Below are 15713 nucleotides of genomic sequence, written 5' to 3'. Positions count from 1 at the left end.
TTGAAAATATTTTGTGCCATGGGGACCCTCTACCAGTTTTGTGTTAAAATGATTCAAAAACTAGAAAAAGTGCTCCACGGAGCACAGGTCACCTAGCCTGATTATCTGAAATTGGCTCCAGTGTTGGGGATTACAAGGGGGAGGGGATTAGAAATTCCCTAAACTAATCCTAAGGGATCCCCACGCCCACCTCCGCCTCTCATTGGACAACGCATTTTGTACCGGAGAAGTCTTAGGTTCATATTTACAACTCCAGACCAAGAGGCAGTCCACTCAGAGAGTGGGCTGGGTCTATGGTATGGAACCAGGCTACAGGTCACCACCAGGTCAGGTAGGTTATTGGGTCAGCAATGTTCCGAATTTGCCAATCAGCATGGAATATGAATATTCGGACGGAACCATATCTTGATCACTTGACTATAGAGATAATGTGTACCGATTTGGGGCGGCCATAGCTGAGTGGTTAGTGACAGAGGCCCTGGTTGCCCCAGGTACGATTCCAGGCCAGGCCAGCAAATGTGTCGATGAAATGAAATATGTCCCTGAGCAAGACTCTTAACCCCTAATTGCTCACAGGCCCTCATTGGAAACAAGACCGCAAGGACTTTCATGAACGGACCTGTTAAAGGAATTATCCTTATCCTTATCCTTATTTGCATGATGTTTGGACAACATTTTTAAGATTAATATAAAAAAGAAAGGTGTTGCAAGAATTGGCCTCCTGGTGGGGCTATAATAGGGAAATGTTAAAAGGGTGGCATTTGTTCCTCAACGTAGTTTCACCGTAATCGGACACTGCGTTGATGATTTGCGGCATTTTGTTCAAGACAGGCCACTCCTGCAAACTTTAGATGTCAATCTTAGCCAATCAGGATGGAATATGAAAAATCAAAGAGATCCATCTTGATCACATGACTATAGAGATCATGCGTACCAATTTGCGTGAAATTTGGATAAAATCTGAAGGCTTAATGTAATTTTTTTTTTACATAAGTTGGCCTCCTGGTGGCGCTATAATAGGCAAATGTGAAAAATGCAGGGCAAAGGTTTTTCCTTGGCCTCTAGGGAGTGTGCAAACAAAGTTTTACACAGAACAGTGCAATTATAGGTAAACACACAAATCGGCCTGTTATATAGTTATATTTGAAAATGTTCACGGGAATTGCAAGCTATGTTCATGATTTGAGGCATTTTGTTCAAAATGGAGCACTCCTGCAAACTTTGGAAGCCAATTTTAGCCAATCAGGATGGAATGTAAAAAATCTGAAAGAGCCGTTTTGTGTAATGACTGAGATACTGTGTACCGATTTACGGGATGTTTTGGACAAAATCTGTAGAAGTATTTGCACAAATCGGCCTTCTGGTGGCGCTATAATTGGCCCATGTGAAAAATTTGGGCCAGGGGTTCTGAATTGGCATCCAGGGAGCGTGTGTGCACAGTTTCGCTGCGATCAAGCCAACGGTGCCAGAGATTACCTGTTCACAGACAGATGGACACACGGACGGAAACACGGATGGACACACGGACGGACGGACAGGGAGTAAAACATACTCTCGCCATGCCTTTCGGCCTGGCGGAGACAATAAGGTTTCACATATCTTCAAGATTTTTGGAAAATAGCAGATCCACAAGCTCGCAACCTGTTGTGAGCTTGAAGAGGTTAAAGCTGCTAACATTATTTTGATTCTATATTAACACATTTTGCTGGGGACCCCCCTGGAACCCTTTCAAGGACCCCTGGGTGCCCTTCTATTTGTTTCTCTCAGCTGCAGGGGCATCGTCAGAATGGATCGGACTCGGAGGAAGAGACAGAAATGGTCAGATAACCTCTAGGAATGTGTGTCTCAAATCTGATTGGCAGAAATCAGTTTACACATGTTTTTTTTTTGCAATCAGATTCCAATCTGGATAGACCAAATATCGGATGTGGGAAATGGAACCAAATGGACCTGTAAGAGTTTTACAGGTCCATTTGGTTCCATTAGTACACTCTTTGAGTTACAGACCCCTAAGAGTCCAATTGGTATCTAACTTTCAATAATTTAGCTGAGGACCCCTTGGAACCCCTTCAAGGACCCCTGGGGGTCCCCAGACCCCAGGCTGAGAAATCAAACATCTAGATAATTCAGGCAGGCGCGGCAGTCAGGCGGTTCTCCGCGCTCAGCTCACTCTATCTCCCTTTATTCTCATTCGCTAACAACATATTCGCCCTCAATCCTAATGCTTCATTCTAGGTGGTCTTTTTAAGCACAACACTGTTCCCTATTTATTCCATTATTCTCAGCATTGGTCACAGCACCATTCCTGCAGCCTGTCAGTGATCAAACCTCCCCAGCCTCCTCCCTGTGGCATTTAGTTCTTCACTATGTTAAATGTATGATTCTGTTGATTGTTCAATGTTATGTTCAAGTAATAACTCTGTATCTCAGGCTCTTCTTCTGGGGGCTAGTGATCTCAGATTCTGTGTCATGCTTGCGCAGACAATCTGTATTATCACAGGAGCAGAGTCACATCACCGCCAAACTAGACGAAATGTCATTGCAATGAATGTTTAATCCTGATGAAAGTGTCTGACTGAATCAGAATCTTATAGGATACATACATAGTACACAGTACACAGTACAGTAATTCTGACACACTGACCTTTTCTTGTGCTTGCGCTCCTCCTTCCTCTTACGCTTCAAGCTTGAAGAACTGTTCAGATCAAAGAGAGTCATGCTGTAAGTGAAGTGTATTAACAGTCAGGCAATCTCGCAAGAAGGAGTCACTACTGTTTGGCTCGTGATATACCCCTAGCCCTGTTTTGAAACCTCACCCTCCGCTATTAGAGGTTCAAAATGGGGCTATAGAGGTATAGCATGTATCCATGTCTCTTATATTTATAACGTGACCTTTTTGTTTTGAACAATACAATACTTTTAGAAATTTGAAACGCACATACCTGTGTTTTGACTTTTTGGATGTGTACCTATAGGAAAGAAGAAAATAAATAAATATGATGTGACCTAAAAAATACATTCTGTATGATGATGATGTGCAGATCAAGCACCGGTTCTGGTTTTGTAGTGTTTCTTGCCATGAACGTGAACTTGTAATACTTTTTTTTTTAAAAGTGTAAATGCATTGTTAATTCTTAAATGTACCAACATCTTATCTTAGCCCTTGTGACTGTTTTAAAAATGTACATTTTACCTAGGCTAATACATCTATTTCAAATGCTCCCCATATACTGGTCCCTGAGTACTGTATGTTGTTAAGAAGATCAATCCTTATTTTCTTGTAGTGGTAAAGTCCTGAGAGTCAGTTTAAGTGTATTGTATCTCCCACTTGTCAGATGGGCTTAGTGTACCTAACATTAAATTATACTACTGGGCAGCACTGGGCAATTAAGACCTCTGAATGGTTTGATAAATCTTGTGCATGAACTAGAAAACAATGATGTATTACCTTTGGATCTAAATTACGCCCTTTACTGTGGAATGAAAAATCTCAGGGGAAAAAAGCAATTCATTTATAATCCACTCTATGATTGTATGGGATTGTGCTCATACATTTGTGAACTGGATTACGCCTCTATCACCCTATTCTGCTACATGGGAGAATCTACTAGCACTGTCAAAACTAACAGCCCAATATATGAAATAACCCATATTCTGATTATATGGCTGTTATTTTTTAGCCTTCCCTAAAACGCCCTTGAGACCTAGACTCTCCTTGCAATCAGAACTGCAAACTCACTCTAAATGTTCCGCCGCAGTCTGAAGGCTCACCTCTTCAGACCTCAACCCCTAGCATTCCTCTCTCCTTGTATCACCTTCTTTTTGATGGTTTTTATTTGCTGTATAAAACATAGATTTTCCTTGACCAGAATTGTTAAAAATATTATTTTTTAGATAGCATGTGGTTTAGACAGATGCTAGGTTTGATGCTTCTACCTTGAATCCCAATTTATTTAAGACACTACATTGCTCTCTTTGCACTCTACTAATGTGTCTGTTTACTTCATGCCTACTCCACTTACTGCTCTGGAAAAGAGCATCTGCTAAATGCCTTAAAGTAATTATGAAATTTAAAATGAGTTTTTCGGCACTTCTAGAGCACATCCGTGGTCACAATGGAGTTATAATTAACAATACTGTAGAAGCAATTTTGGTATATGTTTGTGTGCAAGTCCCTGAAAGTTCAATCCCAATCACTTCCTGTCAAACAAAAACGTAATGCGTGATTTTCTGGATCAGGGCTCACTTGAAAATGGGTGGGCCATGAAAAACTGTTCATGGCCCACCCATCTGCATTTTCACAGCATTTTAATTTTAATGATCAATCAATTGATTTTGAAGAGGAAATACCCATGACTTTTTTTTTTTATATAAATGTTTTCATATTAATGTTATATTATCAATGAAATCTTAGTGTTTAACCAATTATTTGGGGGCCCACTCGCAATATCCTCACGGCCCACCAGTGGGCCCCTGCCCGCAGGTTGGGAATCGCCGTTCCATATTAACTTTGTCAGAACTCACCGGTGTCGCTTGCTTTTCTTGGAACTTCTTTTCTTCTTCTTCTTTTTCTTCTTCCTTGGAGGTGAGAGGCTGTAGGAAGGAGACCTATATAGTGGGGGAAAAGATAAAGGTACAAACACAAAATAACGTTGTTAATTCAGCTCTGAGTAAAAAGGCACCAAGAGATTAAAGAACAGTTATTTTCTATTCCTTTTCAATTTGCTCAGGGAACAACGTGTCCAACTTCACCTTTTCCTCTTCCTCTTCCTCTCTGACTTGCGTTTCTTCTTCTTGGCCTTGGGTGTGGGCCGAGGGGAGAGGTCCTCGTCAGAGGATGGGCTGAAACCACACAACAAAACACAACAGCTTATAGACAGAGGTGGAAAGTAACACATACTCAAAGTACATTTACTCAAATACTGTAGTGCACTGTGTACTGCAATCAGATCCGTTTCACGGCAATCAGATCCGATCAGCATGAAACGTTGCATGCACACTGCTGCCAGTAGGCCAAGGAAGAACCTCCACCCTAATGTGCCCAGTTTTTCAAAATCGGGCACATAACTCTTGAACCGTAGTTCGTACAATCAAAAATGTTTCCCCTCGATTTTCGTCCATTTTGCGTTTTCCTCAAAACACACTTTAGAATAGAGAGCTGAAGTGCTAAAACAAATTAACTTGCCGATGAGATCATCGGCAGATGCTATCCACAACCTGCCTCTGAGACACAGAGCAAGTAGATTATACAATCTGGGCGCTCAGGTGGCGCAGTGGTAAAGTGCCTGCCCACCACCGCAGAGGTTGTGGGTACAAATCCACTGTTGTGCAACTGGCTTTGCGCGTACTCTTACGGGCTGGGGCGGCACCTGTCAGCATGGAGTGTTGGGCGGGAGGAGTAGAACGAAATATATATCTATATAGTGTTGTTATGTAAACACAGGGCAATGTTACATACTATGCCTTTAAAGATAAAAAAAAGGTGAATGTCCCTTTCAGTGAATTATCTTATAATAAAGAAAACTAATCTAAAAGCAAACTCAGAGAGGGCCTTGAACCTCTCTGTCCTTAGCTTCCTGTCTCTCAATACTTTCCAGTCTAAATAAAGTGAAGAAAAAAAAATACAAAAAAGAAAGAGAATCTGTTTCTGGGAGACCATCCCTTTGGATCAGACGCTCTCAGCGTGCATACGCGTTGGCTGCTCAGGAGTAATGGTCCCTGTTTATCTCAGCTTTACCCCCAAGGTCAGCAGGGACAACGACAGCTTGAGGAGATCAGCTAGACTTGGGCCTGATATACATCAGTGGTTCTCAAACCTTCTCATGTCAATGACCCCCACATGTATATGCATTTGGCTGCAGGCCCCCCCCATCTAACAATATTTTTGTGCCAGGGACCCCAGACAAGATTTGTGTTGTCAAAGATTTTCCAAAAGATATTCACATTTTCTTCAACTTTCAATATGTTTTGAAAATAGCAGATCTACAAGCTCAAAACGCATCGCATTGTGACACTTTGTGAGCTTGTGGACCTGCTATTTTCAAATAGACGATGCACGTACAGTATATAGGGTTAAGGTGGTTAAACTGATTTTGATATAATATTAACACATTTTGCTGGGGACCCCTTGGGACCTCCTCAAAGACCCCTGGGTGTCCCTGGAGCCCACGTTGATTAACCACTGATACCAAGTATGGTTCTGTATTGAACAAGAACAAGTAGGGCTCACCGTAAACAAAGGGAATTCATTTACTCGATGCCGGCAGTGGAATACAACTAACATGATCACTAGTGGCACTCGCGTCGACAATTTGCCCATATTGAGTTCTGTCAGATAACTCACGAATAGATTGAACCAATATTATAGACCGAATATATTTAAGCAATATAATAGAATGAGAATACAAGTGTGGAAGTAATATTTTATCTTGGCGTTCAGGCTCTGCTATATTTGTTCTCCCTGCTCAGCACAATCATACGGCCATCATTAACCATTAAGAGCAGGGAGATAGATATACCATAACATAACAACCCCCCATGGGGAACAGACCAATAGCAGAGCCCACTGGTGGTGCTGGGGTGGTGGTGGGAGAAAACGCTGCATGACAACAAGCTAGAAGACACAACCGGATGGAATGCCCGATTCAAGAGAACTTAAATACCCGCCCAATTGGACAGCTGATTGCCACGTCTGTGTATGACGTAAGGATCTTGCATGACGCTGTAAACAGCCATATAGAATGAGCAATGCATGTAACCTCTCGAGTGTATGCTGCCAGAACTAACTCGCAGGCTACGTATAATTTCTGTCAGATAACTCACGAATAGATTGAACCAATATTATAGACCGAATATATTTAAGCAATATAATAGAATGAGAATACAAGTGTGGAAGTAATATTTTATCTTGGCGTTCAGGCTCTGCTATATTTGTTCTCCCTGCTCAGCACAATCATACGGCCATCATTAACCATTAAGAGCAGGGAGATAGATATACCATAACATAACAACCCCCAACACGCGTGACCTACGGTGAACGCTCACCGATTCATCCAAACAGATATCCCACTAAACTCCTTCAGGAGACAGTGACGAATATGCAGCTAGCAATTCTGGATCATGCTAGGATATTCTAACATAACCCCCAACACGCGGAACCAAGAACGCCCTACGGTGAACGCTCACCGATTCATCCTAGCAGATATCCCAATAGACTCCTTCAGGAGACAGTGACGAATATGCAGCTAGCAATTCTGGATCATGCTAGGATATTCTAACAGTATGTGAACTTGAATGTGAAGCCATGGCTACGCTTGCCGTAAGCCTTATTCTATATGATAGGAAAACTATGTGTGGGGTGAATTCTCAAACCCATACCAATTGACCAAGCTGATATCCCATCCACCACAGACCAGCGTCTGGGATCAGCGAGGACATACTAACTTTATGTGAACTAAAACTATGTGTGGGGTGAATTCTCAAACCCATATACCAATTGACCAAGCTGATATCCCATCCACCACAGACCAGCGTCTGGGATCAGCGAGGACATACTAACTTTATGTGAACTAAAAGGCCTTAGCTGCCATGCACAGGCAGCACTTAACCATTCCTCTAATAGCCACATAGAAGAATATACTACATAAACTTAACATGCCTAGTGTTAAGAGTTGATGCCCCCAACCGCATCCTACTGATGCCCCCAACCGCATCAACTCTTATGCAAGCCAACTGCATCACCGTGATGCTATTACCCAACCGCATCAGCCATGATGCAAACCAACCACATCAACCATGATGCCACTTTTTTGAGTTTGAGTTTGAGCAACCAGCTTAACTCTTTAGTGCCAACTAAAGAAACATTTAAAACTTAACATGACTTTGAAGTCACGCTACACCTTACCTTCACCCAGCGACCACCAGATATGCATGGTAATAACAGAACTACCATTTACATTTAGCTATTACAACACTTGTATTCATTACATCCTGAGCCAACAAAGAACTCCCCATTTTAGCGCACATGACGAACATGGCACTAAGGACCATTTTATTCAGAACGGTTGATCTGTGCACCAACTGATAATATGCAGATGGTTAAAATTTGTTCTGTTGAATTAAAGCTTAAACTGAAGATGGGACATGACCTGATGAACAAATGAGCCACAGATAAAACATAATGCTGCTTGTGTGAGAACAGACTAAGATCTGTGTTTTAACAGCTAAGATCTATGACTGCCCCATCTAACCATAGATTGACTTCTAATTAACTAAGAATACTGAAGCAGCTTCCAATGAGAGATTTAAGATATATTCATAAAATGTCCCTCCATAGAAATAAAACATCAGAAATCAAGATGCATGACTAACTCTTGATATACACTTAGATTAGACTCCACGTAGATGAAAGCAATGGTTATCGACTTATAGTAGTTAGTAGTACCAACAATATTTAATCTGAATCCAGTACTCCCTTTACATTACATGCTTGTAAAATTGCAACCTTGCTTACGAGACTGCAAGAAGAACCACGCCAACATAATACCAAGAATGATAAGCCACCATTTAAAGAACATAACATTAAATATTTGCCTCCTGAGCAGATTTTAATTAATGACCATACCATTCATTATCCAATAACTTCATAACAACAATAACGGAACTAAGTTTGGATTCCAAGAACCTTTGAAATGCCCATCAACCATGACTCTACTGAAGAGCCCCACCATTTATCTGGTAGCAATAACTTTACTCCTGTAGCTTGTCACACAACATGACATCAATTGTCAACCGCTTTTATAAGAATGCATTACATCCGGGGATCTGAACATATGTTGATCCCAAGATAAGACATGAGTGCCCTCATAAATTGCTCCCCTCCTTTATGCCCTGAGAGCATGAATGCCCTCTGCTGGACTGACTGCATTTCGCAATTAGCAGTGTTAAACCATCTTTAATATAACAAAAGATAAGCAAGACCATTTAGATGGGCTGCTATTGCTAAAGATAAAGGAAAGCAGTTGTTTTCCTTCAAGTGTTTCCAGATTTACTTAAGAAAATCCCTGTAACCTACCAGTCTCTTATCCAAGGTGTAAGCAGCAAAATGTATATCACCTTGACAGCAAGAATAGCTTAATTAGCTTTGCAATACAATAGCACAGGGGCAACTTTAGAATGTAACCAAAAGCTTACATCTAACCAAGCACTGCAGCCAACACAGTAAAATAGCCCATTACTTACTTGATTTGCACAATTTACTTCATTATAATATTTACCAGCCTCCACTATATCTTAGAGCAAATTATTACCAGAAAATGTAGGCTACATCAGATGGAAATAGCTATAGCCACCAATTAGCACATACTAGCTGCAACATAAAATATATTACCACAATATAATGGCCATACTGCACACTATAGTCTACTTTAGTATAAAAGTATGCACCATAAGTTCTCTTTACAGCATATTTGAATGCAGACTCCTAGATTTGAAAACTGCTGAAAGAATGAATCACTAATATAAATAGCCTATATATATATTTTAACCAACTGTAGATTTACTTGAAACATTATTAATTCCTACACTGAGATACCTGGTACTATGCTGCTTTACTCGAGTAAAATCCGCAGACTACTGACTGCAACACTAAAACGAGATCAAGAAAATATGACTTAGTTATAACTTGTGCTTATAATAAGCGGACATGGCAACCCAGCACTGGGTTGCGGTCTATGCTTGCAGTCCCATAGCCCGGAGGGAACGCACTCGACGTTGATCAGTGAATCACAACATGTTTGGAAGCGCAAGAACACACACTAGCTCTTCTTCATCCACAAGTGTACTTTCTTATCCCACTCAAGATGACGGCCAGACTGTGCATTAATCGTTTTTAACCAGTACATTATATGAAACATAAGATTTGAGCAATGCACTGCATAAGTGACACTAACTATTGGTCCTCTCTCTCCCTCTCTGCTCTGAACAACTGATCACTGATACGTGCAGTGATGCCGGTTTGAGAGAGAAATTAGCCAACCTAGATCACGAAAATACTTGTATTTAACCTGCATTATCCTAATGTATGTATTGCCATTGAAATAGCCTAAAGTGAGCTTGTAGATGATCTGCTATTTCGAAATCTTATGATAAAGTGGAATATATATATATATATATATATTTTTTTTTACACATTAATCTGGGGACCATGACAGAACCACATAAGAAAGCGATCCCAAAATAACTTTTCCCCAGAAATAAGCCAAACCACCATTAATAAGCGATTTGACAGAAAACCAGCCAATGTTGCTAATAATGAGATGAGGCCCCATAGCCCGGAGGGACACAACAGAAAGCTCTGCTGGCTGAGCTAAAACACGCTGTTTTTCAGCTTAAATTTGAAAACATTAGCAAGGAGCAGTTTCACTACAATTTAAGTTGCTTTGCTTTTAGTAATAGAACGAGTATCATATAACAACCAGCGGCACCAGACCACCACTGAAGCCTCAACAATGACATAGCAGCAACAGCATATTAGCTTTTTTCAGCAGCATAGAGAAGAACACAGCAGCCTTAGTAGATAACAACCGCGACGCCATACCACCTGTACACAGGTGCCTTCACAGTAGCCTATAATAGACAGCAGCTTATGAGCAGAAAGCATGATTCAAGTAGCATGAAGCAGTAACACCAGCGAACAACAGCAGCTTCTGATCAAGGAAGCATGATAGCAAGTAGCAGTAGCTCCAGCAACAACCAAACAACCAGCCAGGAACAGCAAACGCTGCATGACAACAAGCTAGAAGACACAACCGGATGGAATGCCCGATTCAAGAGAACTTAAATACCCGCCCAATTGGACAGCTGATTGCCACGTCTGTGTATGACGTAAGGATCTTGCATGACGCTGTAAACAGCCATATAGAATGAGCAATGCATGTAACCTCTCGAGTGTATGCTGCCAGAACTAACTCGCAGGCTACGTATAATTTATGTTTTATTATCCACACAAGTAATTATGCCTTATTCATGGAGCTCTAATGCAATTTTGGCCCAACAAAATACAGACCACACTGTCTCATTCACCACACCGCTCACTAAGTAACCAGCATTCAGCGATCGACTGCGCTCATTCTCCTTCTCCTCAGCACCTCATCAAAGGAAACAGAAAAATAAATAAAAATGCCTTTTCCCCCCTCCACGGCTAGAGAGGGAGAGGTGTTAATGAGTGACAAAGCTTTCTCATTACTGGGAGAGGGTACTTGGGTCGAGGCAGTCTAATCAGCCCTAATGCATTTCAGTTGCTAATGCTCCCAAACTGCCAACTACACGGACCAAAGCCATTTGTTAGAGGGAGACAGCCTTCTGCATCCAATGAAACAGGCACCTATAGTCTCCGGGGCTACGTGGATGCATTATCAGGACGGGCGGCAGTTTGTCACTGTTGTGCGATCGCATCAAAAGCATTGGCTGCTGTTTACAGTGTGGCCAGGGTGGTCACTTTCACAGAACTGCAGGTGACACAGTAGCTCTGCTCCATAGCGTTAGAAGGAATTCTCCTTAACGCTATGTGACTTTTCGGCCATTGCCCGCATGCCCCCGGCAGAAGCGTATCGGCCGTTGGGCAACTCGGGCCTTGGCTAAGCCAATGGAGCTCTTGCCCCGCCAACAATAGATACATTGGCTGCCCCTCCAATGGATGCCCACCAGACGGACAGCCAATCACCACTGTGTCCATACTGTGGGAACGGCGCACGGTGCATGCTAATTTCTGTTGTAGCCAACCACAGCAAGTCGCCTTTGTTTTCAAATGGGGGGTGGGAAAGTCGGCAAAACCGGTTTCACGCAGGAGTAAAAAAGTACCTGGGCTACAAAGAAGTAACCACAAGAATGAGTTGCATGATTCTGATCCAACATTCCAGTGTCCATAATTTCTTAAGGGCATTAATAAGTAACACTGCCAATGACGACATGCAGCGTTGAATGCCTATTTTCCAGTGTAAACAGAGTCAAAACTGCATGCAGAAGTACAATGTCAACCTCTCGCCCAATTAGTGTGTCTCCTGGCGTTTGAGAGAGATTTAACCAACCGTTTGGACCGAAATTGGATGAAATTATTGACATTTAATGTGTGCAAGCCCCGTCGTCTCATGCTGTAGACTAGGCTGCTATGTGTTTGCAGTGCACTGTATGTGATGTGTTAACTTTGCAGAATAAAAAAACTTACATTGATTATACTTGTATATTGTATTCTATTCATGTGTCTCTTTCTTGCATTACGGACGGTAAAATGTTGCAATGGCTCTTTCTCAATAGACCATATCAGACAATATCAGTCACCAGCACCAAGGACGGGTGTTTTCAATGAATCTAACATGGTTAAAATGTGTGAACATTAAAATGACCCCAAACATGTTTGAAAGTGAAATATCCCTTTAAGCAGGGACCCAAGCACAGGAAAGAGCAAGCAGGAATTGTGGGGTAAAACAAGTTGACTTTCACAAAAGGCTGAATACAGGAACAGAACACACACAACTACAGGCAGGATTCACCAGAAAGACAGGGACCATCTAATAACATAACTAGCCAGGCAGTTGTGGAAGACAGCAAAAATAGCTGATCTACCTCACTACACGTTGCATCGCACTGGGGCGACAATGGCTGAATGGGTAAATGGGTAAACAGAAGGTCTCCCCCTCCCAGCGCGGTCTGTGTGTCAAAGTGTCCCTAAGCAAGACACTTGACCCGTAACTGCTCCCCGGGCCCAGTATTAATAGTGCCCACTGCTCCTTTATGGGTAAATGCAGAGGATGTCCCTTGACAAATAATACAGCAAAGGTGTGGTGAACATATTCTATTATTTATTTATAGTCACGAAGCATTGCGAGCTTGTAGTTTGGCTGTTTTCGCTACTTATGCGTGACAAAGTATAAAATATGGCGTTTCTGCCTGACAGCGTGCCAGGGCATGCCATCTCTGCTGTGCACATAGTGTGTGGATGATGGCTGTGTGTGTGTGTGTGTGTGTGTGTAGGAACAGCCGTAAGTGGCCCCTCTCTCCATGCCGATGTGTTCTGTCCCCATATTTACCAGTGTGTTGGCACCGCTGATCCAGATGTCCTGCCAGCCCTTCCTCTCCCTCTGCCAATCTATTTTAATCTGCATCAAACACCAGGTCTAATTTCCCCGATAACGCTAATTTTAAACCTAATTACTGAAGCCAACGCGAGGCTGCCCAGATGAATAGCAGTCAGACAAATGCTTCCAGAACATTTCTCTCTCTCTCTCTCTCTCTCTCTCTCTCTCTCTCTCTCTCTCTCTCTCTCTCTCTCTCTATCACCCTGCATGTCTTCCAACAGTACTGTACAATTGTATCATACCGTACCATCTCCTGTACTGTAATCCTGTTCTTTTACTTTACTTATGTATGTCTGTTCTTCGATACTTCTACTCCACTGCATCTCAGAGGCAAATATTGTGCTTTTTACCCAACTACAATTATTTGAAAACTTTAGTTACTACCTTGTATGTTATACAATAAGCAATGAAACCCTATTAGTCTATTTGAAAATAGCAGCACTTGTAGAATGTTCGAAGAACGTTTGACACATTTTGAAGGACTTTTAACTATTTTAACTTAAATCTCAATACTTCTTCCATCTCCACCTGAAAGGCTTATTCATTGAGCCTCTGGTGGTGCAAAGGCCTTCAAAGCCATTTCTGATCGGCCGTTTGCAGAGGGTGAATGGAGGGGATGTTTCACAACCTTCATTCTTCCGGCGAACACATGGAATCTGTCCACAGTTCATTTTCTCTATACTCACATTCACATGCTCAAGGTGGAATGGGAAACCATGGCTCAAGCTCAAAGATTCAGCGATTCGAAATACCTTATTGTCCATCAGGGCCGGAGTGGGACTCCAAAACTGACCGGGAGTTATACGCCCAGTCAGGCCACTCGAATTGGGGGCCTTTGGAAGGCTTTGGGGGGCCTTTACAGTTAAGTTACAGCAATTTCACTTGAAAAATGTACCATCTGTGACAGTCACACAACAGGCCTGACTGGCCTGGCCTGAGTTTAGGAGATTTTTTTTTTTTTTGCTGCAGCACTTAAGCGCTGCGTGGCTGGCTGGCCTGACCTGATGAAAAAAAAAAAAAAAAAAAAAGAGACAGGCAGGCCACTAAGGAGGCAGGCCACCGGGAATAGTCCCGGTCCTCCCGACGGCCAATCCGGGCCTGTTGTCCATCACAATAGTGTATTTTGATATGTTTTAACCCTGCCTCTGGTCAGACTGATTTAAATATATGCATTTCATTTTGGGACATGCAGACTGTCTGATACAGTATGTTTGATATTTATGTTTGCTAATATCCAATTTAATTAAAAAATATATGTTAACCACATACCCTGGACTCCATTGTGAGCAAAATAAAGAAACAAAATATGATGCTGTCTTGTTCAGCTCAAAACCACAGAGTAATGGCAGCTGAGTAAACTTCATCCAATCCCACAAAATATTGCACGTGTGCCCCTGTATTTAGACAGTTTCCTTAAAAAAAATTCTTCAATTGACTTTCTCACCTTAGAATAACAGTTCTAAAGGAAAGGCGTTCTATTCACGGCTTATGAAGAAAGTTGTTTGGTTCAAGGTGTCCATGAAAGAGGGGAGCCGATTGACAGCGGGTGCAGAACTCTTAGCAACACCTTTGTGTTGCTCCACACTGTTCCTGACCTGATAAGGATGTTTACTAGAACGTGGAGATTATTTCTGTTTTTGCAGTCAGAGTTGAGCCCTGCAGGGGTTTTGGTGTATTGTAAAAGGCTTTATCATCAGCACCTTAATCAGAAAGTCACTAAAGCGAAGAAAAAAGAAAAAACCCATCTCCGACAACAAATAAGCACTTATGTTACGGAAAGCTTGAATTTTCCCCCAAAGTGACTCATTGTTAGAAGAAAAAAGGAGGAAAAAGCTGTCTTATTATCTGCAATGCAATGCTACTTTACTTCAAATGATGGACAGCTGCGGCTAAGGGAAAACTGACCATTCTTTTTCAATGTCCCTTTTCCTCCATTTGTCACTGCCTGTTTTGGAAGCAGGATCACCACTGAACAAATGCATTTTTCGCCCGTCACTAGTGGAGGTGTGAGAGCGCCACTCACCTCCTGGCGCGTCGTCGGTGGTGACCGCCACGCTTGCGTCCCTTGCCTCTGATGCAGCCATTTCTGTCTGCAGCGTCCACTCTCGTCTCTGCAGTGTCCGCCTGCTTATCGTCCGTCCCCAGCGTCTGACAGGCTCTCGACTCCGTCCTGCGAGGAGAATAGAAAAGAAACCTGTTAAGCACTTAAGCCTGATTTACACTACGGTGTCACCTGGCAAAAAACAGCCGATCTACAATCTGACCACAAGCGCATTGCGACACATTGTCAGCTGGTTGATCTGGTAGGCCTATTTTTATTATTTTTTGCTGCATAGACCCTTTTGAAGTGTGTTTATCTGTTGACTCGGACACGCTCGGTTAACCGTTTGAGAAGATGTATGTTAGTGGGGTGCCAGGACACTCAGTCATTTCAAATTCATGTGAAAGTTAATTTTTCACTTCTAATTTGTAGATAATGGTCTATAGAACAATTTGTCTCGAAGATATATGAACCAGATTGAAAAAAAAATATTGTTTTTGCCCCATTTCCAAAATGGCCAAAATCGGAATTATGATGTT

The 15713-nt window shown here is 42.1% G+C and overlaps 1 protein-coding gene across 1 annotated transcript in view; it reads right to left on the bottom strand.

The window, feature by feature from the left end:
* srrm4 (serine/arginine repetitive matrix 4) overlaps positions 1 to 15408 on the bottom strand; it is a gene marked incomplete at its 5' end in the record, with an annotated part of 33413 nt that extends 18005 nt beyond the window's left edge. Inside the window, 6 exons of the mRNA XM_080433636.1 lie at positions 2645 to 2695; positions 2943 to 2969; positions 4525 to 4608; positions 4753 to 4842; positions 15157 to 15303; positions 15398 to 15408. Of these exons, the coding sequence (XP_080289762.1) occupies positions 2645 to 2695; positions 2943 to 2969; positions 4525 to 4608; positions 4753 to 4842; positions 15157 to 15303; positions 15398 to 15408 (410 nt within the window). The remainder of the gene's footprint in view (positions 1 to 2644; positions 2696 to 2942; positions 2970 to 4524; positions 4609 to 4752; positions 4843 to 15156; positions 15304 to 15397) is intronic.
* Positions 15409 to 15713: the final 305 nt, after the last annotated feature.

This window comes from Gymnoscopelus braueri (genome assembly GCF_963280865.1).
Source record: "Gymnoscopelus braueri genome assembly, chromosome: 7".
In the NCBI taxonomy this organism is placed as follows: domain Eukaryota; kingdom Metazoa; phylum Chordata; class Actinopteri; order Myctophiformes; family Myctophidae; genus Gymnoscopelus; species Gymnoscopelus braueri.
The sequence above is the reverse complement of the archived record's forward strand: the minus strand, read 5'-3'. Positions and strand labels throughout refer to the sequence as shown.